The sequence below is a fragment of the Physcomitrium patens genome, chromosome 16 (genome assembly GCF_059467195.1).
Source record: "Physcomitrium patens ecotype Gransden chromosome 16, ASM5946719v1, whole genome shotgun sequence".
Taxonomy (NCBI): domain Eukaryota; kingdom Viridiplantae; phylum Streptophyta; class Bryopsida; order Funariales; family Funariaceae; genus Physcomitrium; species Physcomitrium patens.
In genome coordinates this window covers 16,388,694-16,409,550 of record NC_143425.1, presented here as the reverse complement: position 1 = coordinate 16,409,550, position 20,857 = coordinate 16,388,694, and the positions used below count along the sequence as shown (strand labels likewise).

Below are 20,857 nucleotides of genomic sequence, written 5' to 3'. Positions count from 1 at the left end.
CTCGTTATCGTATACGTTGATGGAACATGAACGTGAGCGGAGCTCCAGTCTCATATCTCCCTGTCTCTCCTGTCCGAGCTTCTTTGGAGAGATCGAAGCGGTCTCACGTTGTCTGTGAGGCTGTTGCTGCATGGAGCTAGCGCCTCGGCCGGCCATACACTCGGATCCAGCGGGAGCGTGGGAGGGAGGATGCAGAGCGGTGATGCGGCAGGCACACATCGAGGCCATGACGTCGTCCCCCCGCCCCCCCCCCCCCCTGTATACTACTCGCCTTCATGTCGGTGACCCCCCACTCCGCCGCAACTCGCGCTGCCACCCCGTCTCTCTCCTCCTCCTCCTCTTCACTCTCCAAACATCACAACACAGTCATTCATCAAAATACAGACATGTACCCACACACACACACAAATGTATGTATGTATATGTATATATATATATATATATATATATATGTGCACACAGACATGCAGATGGATAGATGTATTGGTGGAATTTGCTCACTTTCAATGCATGTCATGACAAAGACGTAGTTGATAAGACAAGGAACTAGACTTGGTTCGAAGATTGGTATTTTATCATGTTTCCAACATACTTGCATGTTTTGTGTATCACTCTGGCTTGCCATTGTTTTCAGGTTCTGTGTTGATTTTCATGTGTTTGTTGTTTGTCTGATCATTAGATGGATTCAGAGCACTGTTTTTAAGTCACCGTGATCATGTGGAATTTATGGTCTGTGTTTTTTACGTGCGATCATGATCTTAGATAATTGACCCCATGAAATAGTATTTTATTGCCATTATTTGGAAGTAACAATGTGGAGTTATACATTGCTTGAGGAACTTAGTGGTCTAAGATTTATTGGCAAACAGTGTCTGGGACCAAAATTATAAACACAGACATTATTCATGTGGTGATTCTGGTTGAAAAATCTACACGTTCATGTGTATACAAAGGTAGATTTATTCTTTTTACATTAATGTAATCAATTTTGTTCGGCTATTGCAAAGCATGCAATGTTATAAATTGTTATAGAATATTATATTACCAAGTATGGAAAAATCTTTTAGCACAATGCAGTGCATATCTCAACCAAAATATACATGTGTTGCACTTTTCAATAAATTAAGGCACCATTTTACATGTGGCTAAATAATTTGCAGATGGTTCCTTTTACAAGGTTAATGTGTAATAGGTATCAAAAATCTTTTGAGCATGTACTTTAAAAATATAAATAAATAATAAATAAACACATGCAAACAAATTAACATGCAAAGGTTGAAAATGAACTTAAGAAGAAGGCCGGGCTCAGCTTCAAGAGTTAAATCAGATTACAGTAGTTTGAAGGTTGAACTGCAGTCTTCAAATTGATAAACAGTGGAAAATTAACGTTAATAAATAGATATTTTTTAAATTATTGAAGGGTGCATGTTGCATAGTAATTTCTCACTATAGTATATGTAAAAGGTATGCATTTTTTTATGTTGGAAAGTGATTAATACTCTACAAGTCTGATGATAGTAATGAAAATCCAAAGAGGTTAAGTATCCAATTAAGTATTTAAGTATCCAATAAATAAATTTTCCAAGTGGGCAAGCCTCCGTGAAAATGAATAAATGAATAGATTTATTAATACCAAGATCAATAAGTCAAATTAGGATGTAGAAATTAATTAATTTTTTAAATAATTTTTACTTGCAGAATTTTGATTTGTAAGTGCCTATCAATTAAACATGTTTTTAAGAATCATAAACATGTAAATGCCTAAATTTAGACAGGATGAAACTTTTTATTTTCAGGTAGATTAAATTGTTGAAGACTAATTGGTACAAGGGTTTGCTTTTACAGTTTTTACTTAGGACACATAAATCATTTTCACATCAAATTTAGGAATTTTCCAAGAAATAATATGGTTTTGTATTTTGTATTTTGTATTTTATACTATTGACTTTTAGCATGAATACGAAATGTATTTATATTTAGTGCGACTTATTATCCTACTACACAAATCGTGTCAATATGGTTTTCCATTCTCATGGTTTCAAGTAAGATTTACTTCAATAATTTTTTTTTTAAAAAAAATAATAATAAAAATTTTTTTAGTTAGTTGGTCTTCATTACAGAAATATAGTCAAGAATGTGGTCTCTAATTTATATTTTAATGTTGATCAACATGTACTCCACCAGTGTTTAGTGCAGTTAGAAAATGAAGCAAACAGATAATTAAAATATCCATTCTGTCCGAACATAGAAATCAAGCAGAATTCAGTAGAAAATTTGGTAATTTTGATCTTCTTTATCAAGTATCCATTACATAAAACTAAAATCACAGAAAGTTTTCTGTGAAATTTTTACAAGGACAGGTGTGCATTAAAGCAAGACAACTGGGAAAGAAAATGAATGCACAAACAGTGCAAGAAAGACCAAAAGGGCATGACCATAATGGAGAAGAAGTCTTGCAACGCCCAGCTTTGAAGAAGCTATGGTGCCATTCATTCATTTTCTAGCACCTGGAGAACCAGAGGGGCTCTCCCACGTGTGCAGTAATTCCTTTGTGTCTTGCTCCACCTGTGAAGCACTCCGTTCCTTTCAACGTGGAATAGTGAGCAAGCAAACAATCAATCAAATAAACAAATAAACTGAGGTGAGGAGCGACTACATCCTCACACAACTCTTACTAGCAAGTAGAGCTGGAGCCACTGCGGTGGTGAGACGAGAATTGCAGACGGTGACCCGAGGGAACCGTGTGGACTCATGAACGGGAATCCATGCTGAGGTGAAGGATGTTCTAGAAAGTGGTCCTCGAGCTAGTGAATGGAATGATCTCTATCTCCGGTTATAGCTCCCAGTGTTATATTAGCAAGGTGTGCACATAAATACGATTACACATGTCGTCTGGTCCCAACTGGTACCCACAAAGGGCTCCAGACCCCTATTCCTGGTTTGTGCACTGGACTCTGGGCTCCACTGAAGCTGTATCAGCAGACATTGCGGCGATGTGGTACCTGCCTGATTTGCACTGGGGTCCTACTCCCAACAAGGGATGTTCCGCAAACGGATCAACATTGCCATAAACCTTGGGAGGGATAGTGGCAGAAAATAGAAGCCTGCCCTCGGCCTCTTCTTCACAACAGTGGCTCCACATTTTTGGAATGCCAACTAGTGGGACCCGCACGGCACCCCATATACTCCTTGTAGACAATGTTGTCAAGTCTAAATGGAGCAACGGAACTTCCAATATTGCTGCAAAGCTACTAACGAGCCTGCGTCGAAGGCTGTTGGGGGATGGGAGATGAATGTACTTGAGGGAGGGAGGGCACTGAATATCCCCTGTCAGAGGATCTCCCTTCCATTTGGGAGGAAAGTTCACAGCGCTATCATTGATCTCCTGTTCAGAGCTTCACTGCACGAGGAGGAGGGAGCTTTCAGACTTCTGGGTTCGAGGAAGACCAGCATGCTAGCCAGATCGTTATCATAGATAGATAGAAAGATCGACAGTCAGTCACACAGACAGGCAGACAGACAAACCAACACACACACATGGATAGACAGATAGTTGCATGGATTCATGTAGACTAGATGATGAGGCTTAGGACCATCCTCCGCTATCTAGCGATCAGCTGAAATCTATACCGCCGTAGTGCTCCTCCACCCCCTTCAGGGAGCTAGTGACGCGCCGCGACGGAGCGGCACGACGCGGCATAGAATCCGGCAGCGGTGGGCTCATGCGACTGATCCTCCACACACATTTGCCCAACCCCACATTGCTCCCCCCATTGCTTCCAAAACCCCTCGCTCTCTCTCTCTCTTTATATATATATATATATAATTAAGGGCGTTTAATTTTTCTACTTTGATGACTCGTCCTGTGAGTTATTTGCAACACTAATTTATATTCATTAAGCTGTTCAAGTTTTGGTTAATGGAGGAGATACATCTTGAATTTCATGCCACTAAGGTTGGCACATTTGTAAGAGTCTTAATCTTAAGTAACCTATCTAGATAGGTTGGATTAAGATAGATTTTTCCTAAATCCCCCTTGGTCAACTTGAAAAAATGCATGTGTGGTCAATAATATTACTTTATTGCAAGAATAAGATAAATTGGTGGCAATATATGAATAGTATGTAGTGAGTTTGATTGTGAGTGACACTATGTGCCAAAAATCCATGAAATTGGTAATGGAATTCATCATGTTAAAGATTATTATAATTATTATTATTATTGTTATTATTATTACTTGTTAAAGACTTACCCATGTGATGGTGGTCAACATTACCCCCAACATATTTCCATCCATAAAAAAAGAAATAGAAAATTTATTCTATTGTACACAAAAAGTCAACCTACCCATTTTTGTATTCATATTTCCCAACATCTGGCATATACTTCAAAACATTCGTATCCCTACATATTGGTTGTGAATTGTTTAAAAATAAAATCATATTTTATCTAAAAATAAAATAAAACAAAAATGAATAAAGGAGAGAGAAGAGTCAAGTTAAGTAGGGTGTATCAAATGAGGTTAGTGGATGAATGGCATGGATGAACATGTAGATGAATGTGGATGTGTCATTTTGTAGGTAAGTGGGAAAAGGATTAACCCCACCACTTGCCACGAGTTTAGCTTTAAATTTATTCGTAGAAAGAAGATCACTTTTCCTCTAATTTTAGTTTTTTAACAAATCAAACCGCTTTCACAAAAGGCATTAATATATTAAAAATGAACTGTGGCGATACTTTTTCAAAAAATAAACTTAATCAGATCGCTTCAATTTTAATTGTTAAATCGGATTTCTTTTTTACATCTTTAATGAATTCAAACGAAGAAATTAATAACTAGGTTGATCAGAATAGATTCACATATATGTTTGAGTCACATGTTTTCAATAGAGATTAACATTAAAAGTGTGGAAATATATCATGTAGGTATTTTCATTTGAATTGTGAACAGTCAACACATGGGTGAACAGCTTCATACAACTTCACCTGCAATTTTATTTTCTTAATAATGAATTGATGAAGGGAATGAATCCTACATTGAAATATATATTAATACTATTGTCAAGCTAATTTTGGATTGAAGTAAAATAAAGCGGGAATTAATTAGTTTTCATTGCTTGGAAATTGAAAAATTAAAAATAATACTTAGCTCTCTTGGAAAAATAAAAATTAAACCATAACGGTACTTGAAGTTAATACACTTGAAGTTAATTTCTGCGCACTCACAAGAATTATTTCAAAAAGTTTGAGCATGCAAAAATTGAACAGATGGACGGATGAAACAGAGAAGCATGTGGAATGGATGGATGAATAATGTGTCTTCATGTAGCTCAGGACACGGCCTCTTCAAACATATATGTTGTTAAGTGATAACTTCATTCACTAATTTATTTACATTTCATTCATCCATTTAATTTATTTATTCATATCATACATTCATTCATTCGTGCACTCACTGCCAACACGGTGATGCAGGGTGATAGTGTTCGTGCCCGATGTTGGGAACGTGGGGAACAAGAGTCTGGTGGCCTGATTCCTGTGCAATCCCCCGAACGGATCTCCGTGTCTCAGTACAAATGGATGAGAATTATTCTGTACAAATTGGGGCGGAACAACCACCGCATATTGTTTACATTCATCCATTATTCATTCATTCATTCAATCAGTTTCACTGAGGCACGCGCACACAAGGAGGGATTGGGAACAAAGGGGAACAGACGGAGAACGAGGGGGATGGGGGACCATGTCATATCCCCCCCCCGCTCCTTCCCTTTTTATTTACTCTGTCTTCCCAACCACACTTTCCTTTCTCTGTAATTTACATGTATATATATACATATAGCAACATTTGCCTTGAACCTGATATCCATTTGTACCTATGCAATATACTGCAATAGTTAAGAAATGTGCTTGTGTATCAGTCTTTTTTGATTGTGGTACTCAACCCATGAATTTGATTTGGGAAGCCATTTAATATTATGTGTTGGTTGATTCTAAATACAATTTCATGTGCCTCCAAGAAGAGAATGGCAAAAGGCCTCAACATTACACCATATCACAATTGCCATTATACATCCGTACATACGTTCATCCATCTGTCCATCCATCAGTCAACTGGTGTGAGGAAATGGGTGAAAGTACAGAGGGGTTGATAAAAGTGACAAGTCCTTGATAAAGTAATGGGCACAATGGTGGTCAATTCTTCTAGAGTATTCCGAATGTTCGTTCTTCTGGTGCATAGGGCAGCCTTATTTTATTATGTTTATGTTGGTTTTGATTATTAGAATATATTTTAAATACCACAGGGGTACAAGCCTAACATGTCAAAAGAGAAGTAAATCGTAAATGTATTTATAAAGTGGGGAGAGTGTACGTACAGGAGAGAGCAGTGGTACATGACATATATTACTATTGAAAAAAGGGGCCGCAAACCATCACTGCCTTGTGAACATGGGAGTGTGGACCCTAGCATGGGAACCAAAAAGTATACATCAAGTATCATATATTCATTTAATAAAAATGTAAATTTATCCAGAGAAAGATGATTTAAAGGGAAGAGAGCAAGGGGGGGCAGTTGAGCTAACAAAAACAAATGCCTGTATATGTTCCCTAAAGTCAAGAGCCCTTTTAATATCCCATATGCCCTGTCATCCCCCACTTTTCCTTTTTCCTTTTTCCTTATTTTTGTTCTTGTCATTTATTTCTTTATCTATTTATTTATTTTTACCACAACAAAAAGGCCATGCAAATTTGGAACTGTTTGTTTACAAGCTTCCGTACTCTATTTTCAAGTTTTTTTTTTCAACCCAGGTCAGTTATGAATTCCATTGTCCTTATCTAAGGTTAAATTTGATTGGATGATGAATGCCTTTGCCTTGAATGCATAGTAGCTATAAATATATATATATATATATATATATAATCAATCATTATTCAATCCTGAAGATATGGTATATAGGTATGAGGATGCATTTGGTTATGGCCAGATAGCTTTCCATGAGAGAGTAATGGAGGATGATCAGATAGGTCTTTTCCTCATTACATTATTGTAGGGGGGGGGGGGGTTGACCTTGTGTGAGGAGTATGATACTTTTATGAAGCTTCTCTAAAGGCCTCTGATCAATAAAGTGATTTGTAGTGTTTTTATTTGTCACATATATGAATGCGATAGGATACTCAGTTTGTTTATTTTTAGTTACTTCTGTGAATGAGTATGATCTATGTGCAAAAAACTGTTGTGAATGTCAAAGTTATAAGAGATATTAGCCAAAAATAATTATCATTTTTGGTGGAGGAAACACAAGCAATTTAGGGTGTGAAGTTGTATTTTCATTATGTTGCTCCCAATGACACAAGGTTGGGGATCTGCATGTCCTCTATATAATGGACTGACATTGGATTTGTTGTGCTTTGAAATGTGGCATTCAAGTTTGTACATGAACTGATTTAGATAGTTCTCCATTTGATTCTGTAACCTTCTTCAATCCATTCTATATATATATATATATATATATATATATCTACATGTATATTTCAATAGAGAACAGAATGGAGTGATCTTGGTCATTGGAGTGTTTTAATTTATTTACTACAATCCTTTACCAGATATGTTCCTATGAGGATGCCACCTAGACATGGACACACTCAGCTAAACTCCCCCACCCTACAGCCAAAAATAAGGAAACACTGTTTCTTCATATTTCAGGTGTGAACACATGCCCCCATCTTGTGTTCCTCCAAAGAAATATACCATGGCTCCGTGCATGCATTATTTTATAGTATTTAAACTTTTTTACATGTCCCACAAAACAAAAGAAATACAAACCAATCAACCAAAAAGAAGAAAAAGAATAAGAATGGAAGGAACAGGAAATACAACAGATGACAAGCAAATCCTCCAGATCAGCATTCTGTGCTATTGACTTGATAAATTAATATTTTATAAATACACACACACACATATATATATATATATATATATTGCCACTACACAGCTTCATTAAATCCATGTTTTACAAGTCACAGCAGGAGATATTACTGCCTTAGAAGATAGAAATGAGAAGGGAAGAGAACTCTTGGTGGTTCCCCCCACTTGCCTTGCATACGGTTGCCAAGGCTTTCATTGTAGTTAATAACACATTAATAAAATAAACTAAAATAAAAGTAAAAACTGACAACATAGAATTTGGATTTCATGTTGCGGGTGGTAGTGTTATCTATTAATTGATGTTGTTGTTGTTGAAGTAAGTATGTAGTGATAGTAATAATAGTACTGAGACCACAAGTAAGCATGGGGAGGGGTGTTGTTTGATGGGTGGCCAAGCTAGAGGAGGGGCTGCAACAACCAAGCAAAGCAAATGAAGAGCAGGCTGAAGAGGGTGTGTGTGTGTGTGTGTGTGTTTTTTTTGTGTGTGTGTTTTTGTTGGTTGAACAAGACAATGAGGGTGCCCATGTGGGGGTCATGAATCTTAGTTAGAGCCCCATTTATGGGTTTCTTTCTAAGCAGGAGGAGGTCTGCTGCCCTATCCCCTGCCACCTAGGCATTGCAGTGCTGATGTGGAGTGCCAGGGTGCCAGGGGGGTTCATGTCCCTTCTACATCCCATTTCTTATTCTAACAGTCACACACTTGCATCAATTGTGGCTGCCGGCATCGAATATCGATCAAGCGCAGGAGGAGCAAGCGTGTAGAGATTGTGGTCTAAGGAATGCGATGCTGCCGAAATGTGGTCTTTCCGTGCCGCATGAATAGGAGTTGTTAAAGAGAATGGAGACCGCGTGTGAAGATTCGGGGTGTGCGTGAGAATCACCTAGGCGAAGGTGCTAGAGATACCTGCAGCATGCAACGGACTCAAAGGGAAATCAGGCCCCCAGGCCCTATTGTGTCTATTGCATATCTCAACTGCCACGATGGATTGGAGACTAGTTTGGCGCCTGTGCACAAGTTCACGCAACTGTAGACTCGTCTGAGGGGTTGACATCTGGTCACGAAGGTGGCGATGGGGAGCAACCGTTGGTTTTGTTCGGAGCCTTAAATTAAACATTATCGATAATGACCTGATTGGGAGTCATAATAACATCCAGATGCAGAACTTTCGTGGGTGTTGAAGGGTGCGGGATTTGGATCAGAAGTCACCAGAGTTAGCAGTCATGGCAGCGGAGGGGTTTTAATTATAGTAATCGAGCTCGCAGTAATGGGATTCCAGCGGGGGGGGGGGTGTTAAATGCAAGTGTTCGTACACGTCTGGAGGGCACCTCTGGGTTTTCCCTCTCCGACCATTCATACAAGGCTTTTTATAGCGGCTGTGGTCCCGACCTTTCTGCCAGACTGCAATCTTATGCCTTTTGCCTCCTCGCACTGGATCTTTGCCTCGTCTCGGCTTCTGTGCCACCCCTACTCCCGCCACTCAGCGTGTGACCATGCCGCTGCTTCTCTAGATTTCAACTTTCCGGAGCTGCTCCATTCCCGAGAGCATGAAAGCAACCCACTTCAAAGTCACGATTGCCTCATCGTCCCTAGGTGCAGTTCAAGGACATCCTGCTTTCTAACAAGCTTTTGAGGACATTTTGAGCTAGATTGCTTTGTCGAACTTGTCGGAGGCGCAAAAAGACTGCCGGCCTGACATACCTGCTTTTTGAGGCCACTCGAGAAGTTTCGAAGACCAGAATGTCGTCGAACTGGGTCTGAGACTTGTATGTTGTGCACACACGCTCCAACGGCGTCAATGCTGGGCGCTCTTCACATTCGTTGATCCTCTTGCGCGTTTCTGGCATTCCACTTGTATTGCAGCCGGGACGTCTGACGCGTCGTGAATCTGATCGGTGACTTGCTCAAGTTTGCCTGAAGCAGAACGATCGGCGGCGCTCTGCTGTGGACCCACTGGAGTTTTATTTTGTGTTTTTAGTGTTATCGTGTTTATTTTTGTTGTTGGAAGTTAGACTCTGGTCCAGTGCAAGGGTAATTGCGGTGGAGCCGATCGTCTTCTTTGTTCCTGGTAACTTGAAGTTGATTGAAACAAACTAAAGGCGTGTTCGCGCCTGAAATCTTCATTATGATGTTGAGTATTATGTAGGAAGCTTACACTAAGCAGCATTGGCACCTGAGTAGAAGATTAATTGTGCCCCAGCGGTAGCATAAGACGTTGTCACTTTCTCTCTCCATTTTCTGTACTGGACGTAGTCGTTCATCATGCAGTATACCATGAGCGAATCAAAGAATCTGAACGGCTCAAATTTGAGACACGGTCAGAAGTAGACTTATGCTTGATAACCAGGACTGATCGATCATACAACGTAAGGATTCCATTTTCTGGCGCTTGGCGATCTGCGCATCTTCACTGGTTATGTTGATGAGTCTGGTACTTGTGTAGTATTAGCGATTGTCTCTGATCGTATAGCTGGTCCAGTAATGGTGAGGAACTTCAGCCCAATGACCGTTTGTATCAAGGTTGGCTTCCGAGGCGAGGACGTGTAGTCCTGAAAGAGAGACGGTACGTTGTTCAAACCCAGCTTTCGAGTTCGTTTTCCATCCTTGCAAGAAGGAAATTTCTGCTTACAATGTGGGACTACTATATTCATGTGGAGCCTTCCAGAAGGTGTTAGAGTTGTAAATTGAAATTAGCCCACGAGTCGTTGCTACCTAAATTGGTATTCAGTAACTATTAATCCTATACTTGACTGAATCGGCAACGAATTTACTTTGTTGCATCACATTCTTGGAGGATATCTCAAATTCCAACCTGAGCCGTGAAAGTTTGAATGTTGATGTTTTTATGTACACCATCGCTGGTCCAAGTGCTCAAGTTGATTCTTGTCAACACTAAGTTTGGTTGTTTCACCGTCATTACTGTGTTTAGTGTGCTGAACCTGTTCCCTGTTGGAGAACCTGGAGACTTCTTGAGTACTAGAACTGACTCTATTTGGAGAGGTTCTGTCGGTGCAAACTGTGGACGGTGATGCGTAAAGAGCATTAATTCAACTCATTTCATGTGACAGCAGATTGTGATGGTGCAGTTATACATGTCCTCAGTTGAAGAGCAGCGGGAAACAATGGTACAGCCATACGTCTCAAGCATGGACTCAGGCTCAACGTCGGGGCGCCAGACGCCATCTTGCGTCGTTCAGCAGGGAAGTAACACATTTGAGACTTCGAATCTGTGGGAGGAATGGACGCAAGCATCGAACGGCGACGATACAGTCTCCACCAGCAATTTCCTCCCCGAAATCAGTTCCTTCACGTCGAGTCGTCTCTCCTTCCAGCAAAGCGACTCTCTCACCACTTGGATGTCAGGGTTCCCTCCCCTCTCCCAAACTGCCTTGAGCCCGGATCTTAGTCACTCCTCCGACCCCGTGGATCATCCCCCAGCATTCATGCAGGAGGGTTTAGGCCCCGGTGATTCTATTCTGGACTATTCCCCCGCTCTCACAGAGATGTACCCGAAAAGTAGCTCCAAACATAATTCCTCGGATTGTTTACCTTACCCTGCGGCCAGTGCACCAGACAAAAAAATGACTGATCACGAACTAGGTTCGGCTATTTCCCTCGCGTATGATAGAGGCACCGTTTCCCGCCAGCTTCTTCGAGCCTTGGGCCCATTGTCGCCTTCATCGCCTCTAGCATTGCAGAATGGGCTGCAAAACCCGCTTGGGGACCCCTGGGATGCTTCTCCATCTGCAATGCCGTGGCCAATGGCAACAACCGGTCATGCTTATGGACCAGGCGCCACCAGGACTTCTATTCCAGATCACTTAGCAAATGCAATTAATCACCTGGAGGGCATTGCACCGTCCAGTGCCAGTCATGCATCGAAACCTCGTCACACTGATATTTTCATTGCACCCAATGGCACGTTCGATTCGACGCCGGGAGGTTGGACACCGCAGTATTACGATGGGTCCGTGACGACAGATGAGTCTGTGAAGGCGATGAAGCTGATTGCGTCCCTACGTGAAGCAGGCCACGCAGAGGCTACAATTGGATTCTGTACAGAGAGCAAGCCTAGTTTTCTCAGGGGTGGGGACAGAACAACCTCGCCAGTGGACAGCTTCTTCGGCAAATGTGTAGGGGCCAAAACGAGTATAAAGCAAGCCTGTTCTGGGAAACACCCTCTTGAACTTGAGGAGATCGTTGATAGTGAAAACAGTGAATTAAATCCCACCCAGCTCAAACGCTCTAAACTTTTTGTAAGTTCAAATACCTTTTTCATTGGGTTTTTATATGGTTTTCGCACGCAATGTCGTATTGTCATTATGGGGCTGAGTCAATATGTTCGGCTCATTGTCATGCTGCGTATTCTGTAGTGTTCCCAGAAGCTAAACGTTTATATATATATTTGAATATTTTCAATATAAATACTTTTAAAAATAATAATTCGCAGGAGAATCATCCGAATGCCTTGTGGAGCGATCAGAGTATGAATGGAAGAGAACTGAGATCGTACTCTCATTTGGTTGGCAGCAGTCTTACTGCATCGCAGCCCATGGACATAATTGCAATTGGCCCAGCGCTCAACACTGATGGCAAACCACGAGCAAAGCGGGGTTCAGCAACCGATCCTCAGAGTGTTTACGCTAGAGTGAGTCACCTTCACAGAACTAGCAAATGAGAGGTTAACTGTTGATGACAGAATTCAGCAGGAATTCCATCCATCCCGTTCAGATTTATGATTGCGCAGCATTTTTCATGGTTACATTTTGACGGCAACGGTGTGTAAATCTTATGATCTATTGCAGCATAGGAGAGAAAAAATCAACGAACGATTGAAGAGTTTACAAAACCTAGTACCTAATGGAGCCAAGGTTGACATAGTAACCATGCTGGACGAAGCTATACATTACGTCAAATTTTTACAAAATCAAGTTGAGGTACACATGATTGATTGCTTTCAAAAATTGGCCCTATTAAAGTGTAATCAAACTAAATTGCTCGTAAAAAAAAATACTAAATTGCTGCAGTTTATGCACGTATCGTATACTGATCTGATTGTCTGCCCATATTACAGCTGCTGAAGTCCGACGAGTTGTGGATTTACGCAACACCAAATAAGTACAACGGCATGGACATTTCCGACCTCTCTGACATGTATTTGCAGGAGCTGGAGTCACGTGCGTGAGAGCAGAGAGCCAACCACGCCGCTCATAATTTATCGGGGAAACCTGCCCCTTCATAACCGATTCATGGCTCTTGAGGATTAGCGTCGGCCATCTGCCCGGTATTGGTAGCTTTGTCCCTCCTTCGAATTAAATCTGCTGAGTAGCGTATGAAGAGGTTACCAGATTAAGCTATGGCTGAGGTCATCGAAACTGAAACTGCGCACTGTGTATAAATTCATTCAGCAAACCCACCACTGCACATATTAGCTACTCTGCTACAGTCTCAGATTCAGTTTGGACTTCGAATTGTCCGTCCAACCCATGTAAAAGACATCCAAAGAGTAAACGGTTATTCTTGTATATGCCCCACACACTGTCACCCAATTGCTGGTGAGGAATTCCTTTATGGATCCAAATGAGGTGTTGAGACTGACGAAAAGGCTAGTAACTTGATTAGCATTCAAAAGGACATGAAATGCTGTAGCAAGTCGGCTTTGCAGAAGAGCATGATGCTGTCCCTTCAGAAGTTCCAGTGCCAATCTCTGTTCCAAACGAATCAAATATGCACCCATGTCAACTTCACGAGTTGAAAACATGATGAAAATACTAGTGGAGGGGAAAGAATCCAACGAAAATATTTAGTGAAACGACAGTGGTACACATTGTGTAGTTACCAAAATTAATCTCTACTGTAAATTACTTACCCGGTACAAAGCAGTATTACACACGACAAGAGGCAACAGAGCATCTGCGGCTAGCTCCACAAGATCGTTACTGCACACGAATAGTCCTTAACTCCTTCAGCCGTAAAATTTACTGGAAAAATCAACTCTTCGATGCAATACAGAACTGAAACCTTATTGCTAATTGGCGTAACACAAGTTTCACGCCACAAATACAGGGCAGTTCAACAAATAATGGAATAAGCGGCACTAGTAAATAATCAGATTAAATGGCTCGACAAAACTAATATTAGGAGGATTGATCTCAGGTTTCGGAAACTAAACTAAATGTAGTACTCAACATCCCAAAAATGAGGGATTGTATGCAGAATTATGGTCAACCAAGTCGTACATCCACAATCAGAGGACGATCAACACAAATCCAGTTAGTGTACATACCTGTAGTCATCAAACAGAAGGAACTGCATGACGGATCTGAGGAAGTGGTCCAATACTCCTTCCTTCACTACACCATGCTCGTTTTGAATACTAAGTGCATGTATACCTAGACCTTCTTGACCTCTACATATGGCCTGATAGTGATAAAATGCTACAGCATTCAATGCCGTGAATGATATACTCACAACCTCCACGTTCTGCAAGGAAGATAGAGGATGAAACAACAGTTGCTTCTTAGACCAGAGCAGCTCATCTTCCAAGAATCCCAAGACAATGTCAGGTGACAGCTTCTAGATGGCACTGCTTCGCCTTTAGTATTCAGCAGGTATTGAAATAAAATATACACAAATTCACGAAGACTGTTCACGCATTGTATTGCATGGTCCGGTACCTGATGCCGCAAACCAAACTCTAGAGTGGCCGAAATCCTAGCGAATCCCTCAGGCGACAGCTTAGCCACCTTCTCAGGATAAACTTCCAACATGTGTGCTAACAAAGTGAAATACTGATACAGCATTCAAAATTGGGTCAATATAAATTAAAATATAACCTTAATTTTCTTATATCGGTCTAACTGCGAACACGTCATCGTTGGAGGTTGTAACAAGCTGCCACACTTTCCAGGTGTAAACTAAAGAAAGAAAAAAGAAAAAAAGAAAAAAAAAAGAAGAAGCATTGATTTCAGAATTTTTAAAAATAAAATAGAGATAAGCAGAATCAAACACAAAGCACCAAGGTATACTAACCTGACGGGACAACTTTGGGCATTTAAGCAGGTCAACTGACATAAGCGGAGTAATAATGTGTAAGCCCAAGTACACAACCTGCCATTAATGAAACAAACAGATAAGATCCAAAAGTGAGGATAACACTTGTGCCGAGCTCTAAAACAGAAGTTTTTGTAGATATAATGAGGAAATTTATGAATTCCAATGAACACAAAAGAAAAACAATTAAAGACTCAGAAAGATACATTGATAGAGCTGATCGGGGCTTGCTGATATGACATGCCCGACATAAACCAACACCAAAATGCAATTATTACATTGGTAACATAAGAGTTTCTAATAGTACGTATCACTAACTTGTGCCACCTTAGAGTTTTCTACTTCGCCGTTAACATCACAGGCAAAATCAATCTGAAAATCGCCAAGAGAGTTTAGAGACGTATATTTCAGCTATGAAGAGAAGCGCTCAATGGAAAACAACACAGATCAAGAACTCTTTCTTAAAAAACAAGGAACAACTCACTAAATGAATGAGCATAGCACTCACCAGATCCTTTGAACTCGAATTGGTCAGGAGCTGAAGTAAAGCCCGCAAGTCCTTGTACTTCTCAGTCTGGCTTTCATTATTCAAGTTCACTGATGTACTCACTGACACCTTTCCTATATTATGAGTCGAATAAATCTCAAGCAGACGTACGCAAATGCTGAAAACAATAGCTGTGTCCTTAGCCTCCAAGAAAGCTACTTGACCGTCCACCCAATCGACTACATATTTGAGCACCAAGTAGATCACAGAAGACTGCACCGATCTCACATCCAAATATACTTGTGGGTCATAGAACAGACGTCATTCATCTTTCTAATAAAATACAACACACGTCCCATTAGACTGTCTCAAGCAACATGAAAGCTTCACGAATAAAATCGACTTCGCTATCAAAAACTTAGTGCTGCTCTTCAAACTCATTTCTATATTAATGAGATAGACACATGCAACCAATGCATCTCTGTAAGCATAGGAGACAAGAGGAACCGGAACAATTTGAGATATATTCGTTTTCCAAAATTTACAAGCCCGTGCCGTGTTTGCCTTACATGGTTGTTGTAGGTTCGCATCAAGACCAGCAATGGCTCCATAACAGCAGCCCCTACATCGAAAATTGCACTCTGGCTTCGTGGTAGCGTAGCTCGAGCTGCCCCTCTTAATCTATCAATTAGACAACTTACCTACATTCGCACAAGGCACATGCATGACATAGCAACAGAGTTAAAACTATTTCTGGAAAGCTTAAGACCTGCGATACTTAGTCACATCACCTTTCAAACTACAGGCCATCATAAAACCATTTTGAGCCAGTGCTAGCCCAGCCTTCATCGAGGCGTAATCAGTACCAATGTCCCTAAATCGTAAATGGTAACCTAGGCCTTGCATGAGCCGCCCATTTGGTTGTTAGACTATTGGTCAAGCATTGATGGTGGGTGGTTCGCTCCAGTAAACACAGGCAGCCCCATCAGTTTCTCAAGACTGTTATGATTAACAAAATGATACATTCTTGTAAAAATGCACAAATATAAAATTCATTCAGAAGCTAGAGAATTAGGACAAATTAAGTTGGAATAGAGTGGCCAAGTATAAGAGGGAAGAATATCTCACCTGAATGATAACATTAGGCTGCTGAGACAAAACTTGCAGATCATCATGCTTTGAAATAGTAGCCAAAGTGCTGGCCAGTGGACTCAACAAATCCCTCACATACCTGAACAACGTAACTAGACTTAGTGCCCCTAACATGACCTCCAACAAGTAATGTGTGAGATTGGTTCAACTGTGAAACTAAGCGTGGTGATACATATTCCCATTCCAGGAACAAAAAGAAGTTCAAGTCACACTAACTGATTGGTTGCTTCTGCAGGGCCCATACCCGAAGCTGATCTACAAAGGGCTTCTGACAGTGCACGCTACATCACCGGAATATCACAAAGGTCAATGCCATTTTATGCAACGAATGTAAATTAGTAGCATGTTGGCAGCATTGGAACAAAGTTCCAAAAATTAAGTAAAATAAAAATAAATTGAAACTTAGCATTTTTTCAGGTCTCAAAAGTCAATCTTGCAACATAGGCAGGTCCATTTACAACCTGAACAAAGCAAAGTAGACACAATGGTATACACTAGCATTATCCTAACCTGAATCGGGGACGCGAGAAGAGCGAGGGGTGGTTGCTGATATGCAAAAGCCTGAGCCAATTCCTGCCAAGGTTCCTACAAATGCAGAAGCAACCTCGTATCAAACTCCAGATTCCAAGCTGGTTCAAATACTCCACGGGTTTCAATTTCGGAGAACGGACAAGACGAGGAATACACCTTGCCAGCCAATTCAGGGAAGACACAATTTGGAATCACCCGATGAAATGAAATTACAACAAGAATTATACAGGACGTAGTGCTCACGCAACGATAACTTTCTGACCTTGTAAGACAGCCTGAACAGTGCCATATTGAAACACTGAGATAGACGGAACTCACCAGAGTGACTAAATGAACACAAATGTTGCGTCTTTGCACCAAAGATGGAAGGAGCTGGAATGCTGCAAGTTCCTGCCACGTCAATAAAACGCACTATTCTTTAGGAAGTGTCCCTGCCCAGGAAAGAAGCCACACAAAATTTCACCAAATTAATTTCAACCTCTCTGTACAAGCAAATGCTGAGCACTCATTGAGACATGGTGCATCAAAAGTCATACCTGCAACCTGCGTTCACCAAGCCACGCAGTTAGAGCAGCTCCAGCCACTCTTACAAGCATTTCTAGCACAGTCTTACCACCTCCCCCCTCTCCAAATGCCATAATTAGAGGGTGAGACTCTGGACCAGCTACGCCAGGCATTTGCTGCTGATCACTTTCATTGCTTGAAGGAGTAGAATTGGGCCCTCGCCCTGCATCGGCTGGCATTAACCCATCTTCAAAAAACCACACTATGGCCTGCAGGGGACAACCGAACTACTTGAGAATTTCTTGATCAAAATACGTGCATCCCTGATCCAGACTGTGACAGATAATCCAATTGACTCTAGTTAAACACAAACGCCTTGCATGCCTCAAATCTTAACTGGCAAAGCCCAAAAGATCAGATTCACTAGTTAATTACTGCACTATTAAAAGCTCAGAGAGAATGAAGTTCAAATGAAAAAATACTACCCTACTCTCACCTCCATCAGACGTGGACTGAACAATTCAGCCCGTACAGATGCATCCAGGCTCTGCCGTGCCAGCTCAATGACAGATCTGGAGCCAAAAGACGGGAAAAGTAATGAAGACTCAAACAAGCAAAATATACAAAAACCCTCCACTTCAACAGCTTGGTAACCCTATACAAGACTTGGGCTCGGTGAAGCAACAATACTTAACGTGGCGAACATAAACATCCAGCGTGTCTAAAGAAGAGTAGTAGAAATTTCATGTGCAGTTCATTTAACCAAGGACGCCGATACTAACCGAGAAAGTAGGACGGCTGGATGATTGTTTGCCTCTGTTCCGCTTACGTTCAATGCTGATATTGACTCCGGGACCTGCAGAAGAAAATATTGAGAAATCACCTTCTTACAATAAAATATGGCATTCTTAAAGCAAGAAAACGACTATCGATATTACTACAGAACACCAGAGAAGGCAGAGAAAATGTAAAACAAATAGAAACATATTTTTGAAGACCCATTCTTAAACATAAAAATTGGGTGAATCAATTTTTAGAAATAGTAAGATATTTACCAAGGGAGTTTCACCATCCCCGCAATCCGCAAGGACATGTCCTGACATCAGTAAAAGCCAATGCAACTCCTCTAACACTGATGTAGGATCATTTCTACCCCCAGTACACTATATTTCTCCCCATCAGAAATTGTATCAGTATCACTGGGAAGTCCACCATATGAAAAATGTCACTAACTTTCCCCATCGAAAAACCAGTACGGTAAACGACCTTCATTACGAAAAGCAAGAAACCTTCGCAAACTCTATGGCAGACGATATCATCAAAAATAAATTGTACTAGGACCCAAACATTTAGGGGTTCTAATGCACAATCATGCTAACATCAAGAGAAACCAAACAAGAAGATTGTCGTACTTGAAGTAGCCAATTGAAGCGTTTAGAAATAAGCATGGCAAGAAGGGGGATGGTTGACAAAGGAGCTGCCCTGGCCAACAGTGCCACTGCACTCAGATGCTCGTCCCTTTCTGCATGCGACACCCTCAAATTCTTAGTTTTCTATGAGTGCAAAGGACCTCTATCGCCCAACAAGACAGACCTTAACCGTAAACAAACCAATAGTAAAACAGAATGAGGTGAGCTATTTGCAACGGCAAAGCATATTTTAGATAAATTCACTTCTAGAAACTAAGAAAACGAAGCAGATATGTAGATGTATAGTATGTTCAAGTATTATGGTAAAAAGAAAGACCTGCAATACTAGCTCGGAGTTGTTCAGCATCATCATCTTCATCATTTGCTGATGCTGCAGCAGCTGTAAACACACACCAAAGCCATAATCCACATGATAAGAGACCAGAAGGGTTCATAAAACAATAACCTTTAATCGCCCTCTATGTTAACACCACTTGAAAAGGCAAAACAAGTGCAAATATACTCCAGCAGAAAAAGAAAGCACGCGAAATAAGGTTTCTGTAGAATACCTCTCACTTCGGTATCAACATAAGCTTTAAAAACGGCAGCCACTGCGTCGGTACCGCTGGAGGGAAATGGTATTCTCTACCTAAAATCTCAGGCTGGATGCAGAATAAAGGCAATTAGGGGCGCAGGATCAGAGTATTCAAAACAAATTGCGCGTAATACTCTACTTCAGCGTATCTATGTCTGGGAATAGTTAACACATCTCAGTTCTCCGGAGAAAAAAACAGAACTAAAAGGAGGACTCCCGAACCTAAACCAAAGCTAACCGTCACTGAAGATCAAAGACTCGGGAACAAAAGTTTCAGCAAGGATAGCAACCAATGGCCCACGCGGCATCGCAAGAATGTCGTACTGTTAGAATTATTCGCCAGTATCCCTAAAGATTACAAAGCAATCACGTTCTAAAAATGGACCTCAAAATTAAGTCATAAAGTTCTAGACACTTAGTCATATATCCGTTATCACAACTAGTTGGATGCTTACTTGAAAGAGAACAGTCCAGGTATCTAAAAGCGTGTCGAGAGCTTCTGCTGCCCAAGTATCCTCTTCTTTACCATTCTGCTCACGGGCTCTGATAACCTCTCGTGTGAGGGAAGCTAATAAGCTCAAAGTTTCTACCCATCTGTTCCTACAAATCCATCTTTACAAATTGAGATGCAGCCAAAATCATAAAAACGACAATATTGTGGCGTTAAGATGTTCAAAACAATAGCAAAGAAGTCAGTTGCTCTTGGAAGACTTAAAGCCAAGAAAAAAAACATAAATGGATTTGTGTGTGTAAGGTGGCTTTGTAGGCCAAGGAAATAGTCGTCCGAAAGAAAAGAACATGGTAATGAACGAGAATCTGAAAGATCTCACATACATCACTCTTAAGTAATATAACCAAATAGAGAAGTTTGCCTCACCTAGATACAGCTTTGAGAAGTTGATCGAAAGCTGATGGAGAATTTACACTAGCAATAGCCACTAGGCACCGGCAACCATCCAACAGTTCACTGGACCATGATCAAAAAAGAATCAGTAAAGTTGGCGATAATAAGCACACATAAAAACGTAAAACGTAAAATGTAAAAGGCAAGCATCAATTTGACTTCGTTCACAATCGTCTGCCCACAGAAACAATAAAGCGACACGTGCAAATCAGTGTCACACCTTTCACTAATTGAACCTGCTAATAAGGCCCCGACAACAGCTTCGGGTGGATCTAGCCAAGTAGTGATTCCTGCCAT

General features: G+C 40.9%; 2 protein-coding genes across 6 annotated transcripts; one reads left to right on the top strand and one right to left on the bottom strand.

The window, feature by feature from the left end:
* Window positions 1-9,334: 9,334 nt before the first annotated feature.
* On the top strand, window positions 9,335-13,457 carry LOC112293574 (uncharacterized). 5 transcript variants are annotated; one of them, XM_024543170.3, is made up of 5 exons: window positions 9,335-10,488; window positions 10,997-12,181; window positions 12,376-12,573; window positions 12,731-12,862; window positions 13,000-13,457. In XM_024543170.3, the coding sequence occupies exons 2-5, from the start codon at window positions 11,003-11,005 to the stop codon at window positions 13,108-13,110; spliced, it is 1,620 nt and encodes a 539-aa protein (XP_024398938.1). In that variant the 5' UTR covers window positions 9,335-10,488; window positions 10,997-11,002; the 3' UTR covers window positions 13,111-13,457. The 5 variants fall into 5 exon arrangements, with proteins under 5 accessions (XP_024398938.1, XP_073395844.1, XP_090099660.1 ...); XM_073539743.2 differs by having other exon boundaries at window positions 9,586-10,488; window positions 11,012-12,181; XM_090243534.1 differs by having other exon boundaries at window positions 10,347-10,488; window positions 12,409-12,573; window positions 12,731-13,457.
* LOC112293030 (uncharacterized) lies at window positions 12,798-20,857 on the bottom strand. Its single transcript, XM_024542060.3, has 21 exons — window positions 20,781-20,857; window positions 20,534-20,623; window positions 20,112-20,256; window positions 19,895-19,979; window positions 19,399-19,461; window positions 19,065-19,174; window positions 18,708-18,815; window positions 18,435-18,508; window positions 18,149-18,224; window positions 17,685-17,921; window positions 17,467-17,538; window positions 17,128-17,202; window positions 16,834-16,898; window positions 16,594-16,696; window positions 16,035-16,166; window positions 15,487-15,738; window positions 14,958-15,035; window positions 14,603-14,716; window positions 14,212-14,408; window positions 13,795-13,864; window positions 12,798-13,632 (listed from the first exon to the last, which is right to left on the bottom strand). The coding sequence occupies exons 1-21, from the start codon at window positions 20,855-20,857 to the stop codon at window positions 13,366-13,368; spliced, it is 2,490 nt and encodes an 829-aa protein (XP_024397828.2). The 3' UTR covers window positions 12,798-13,365.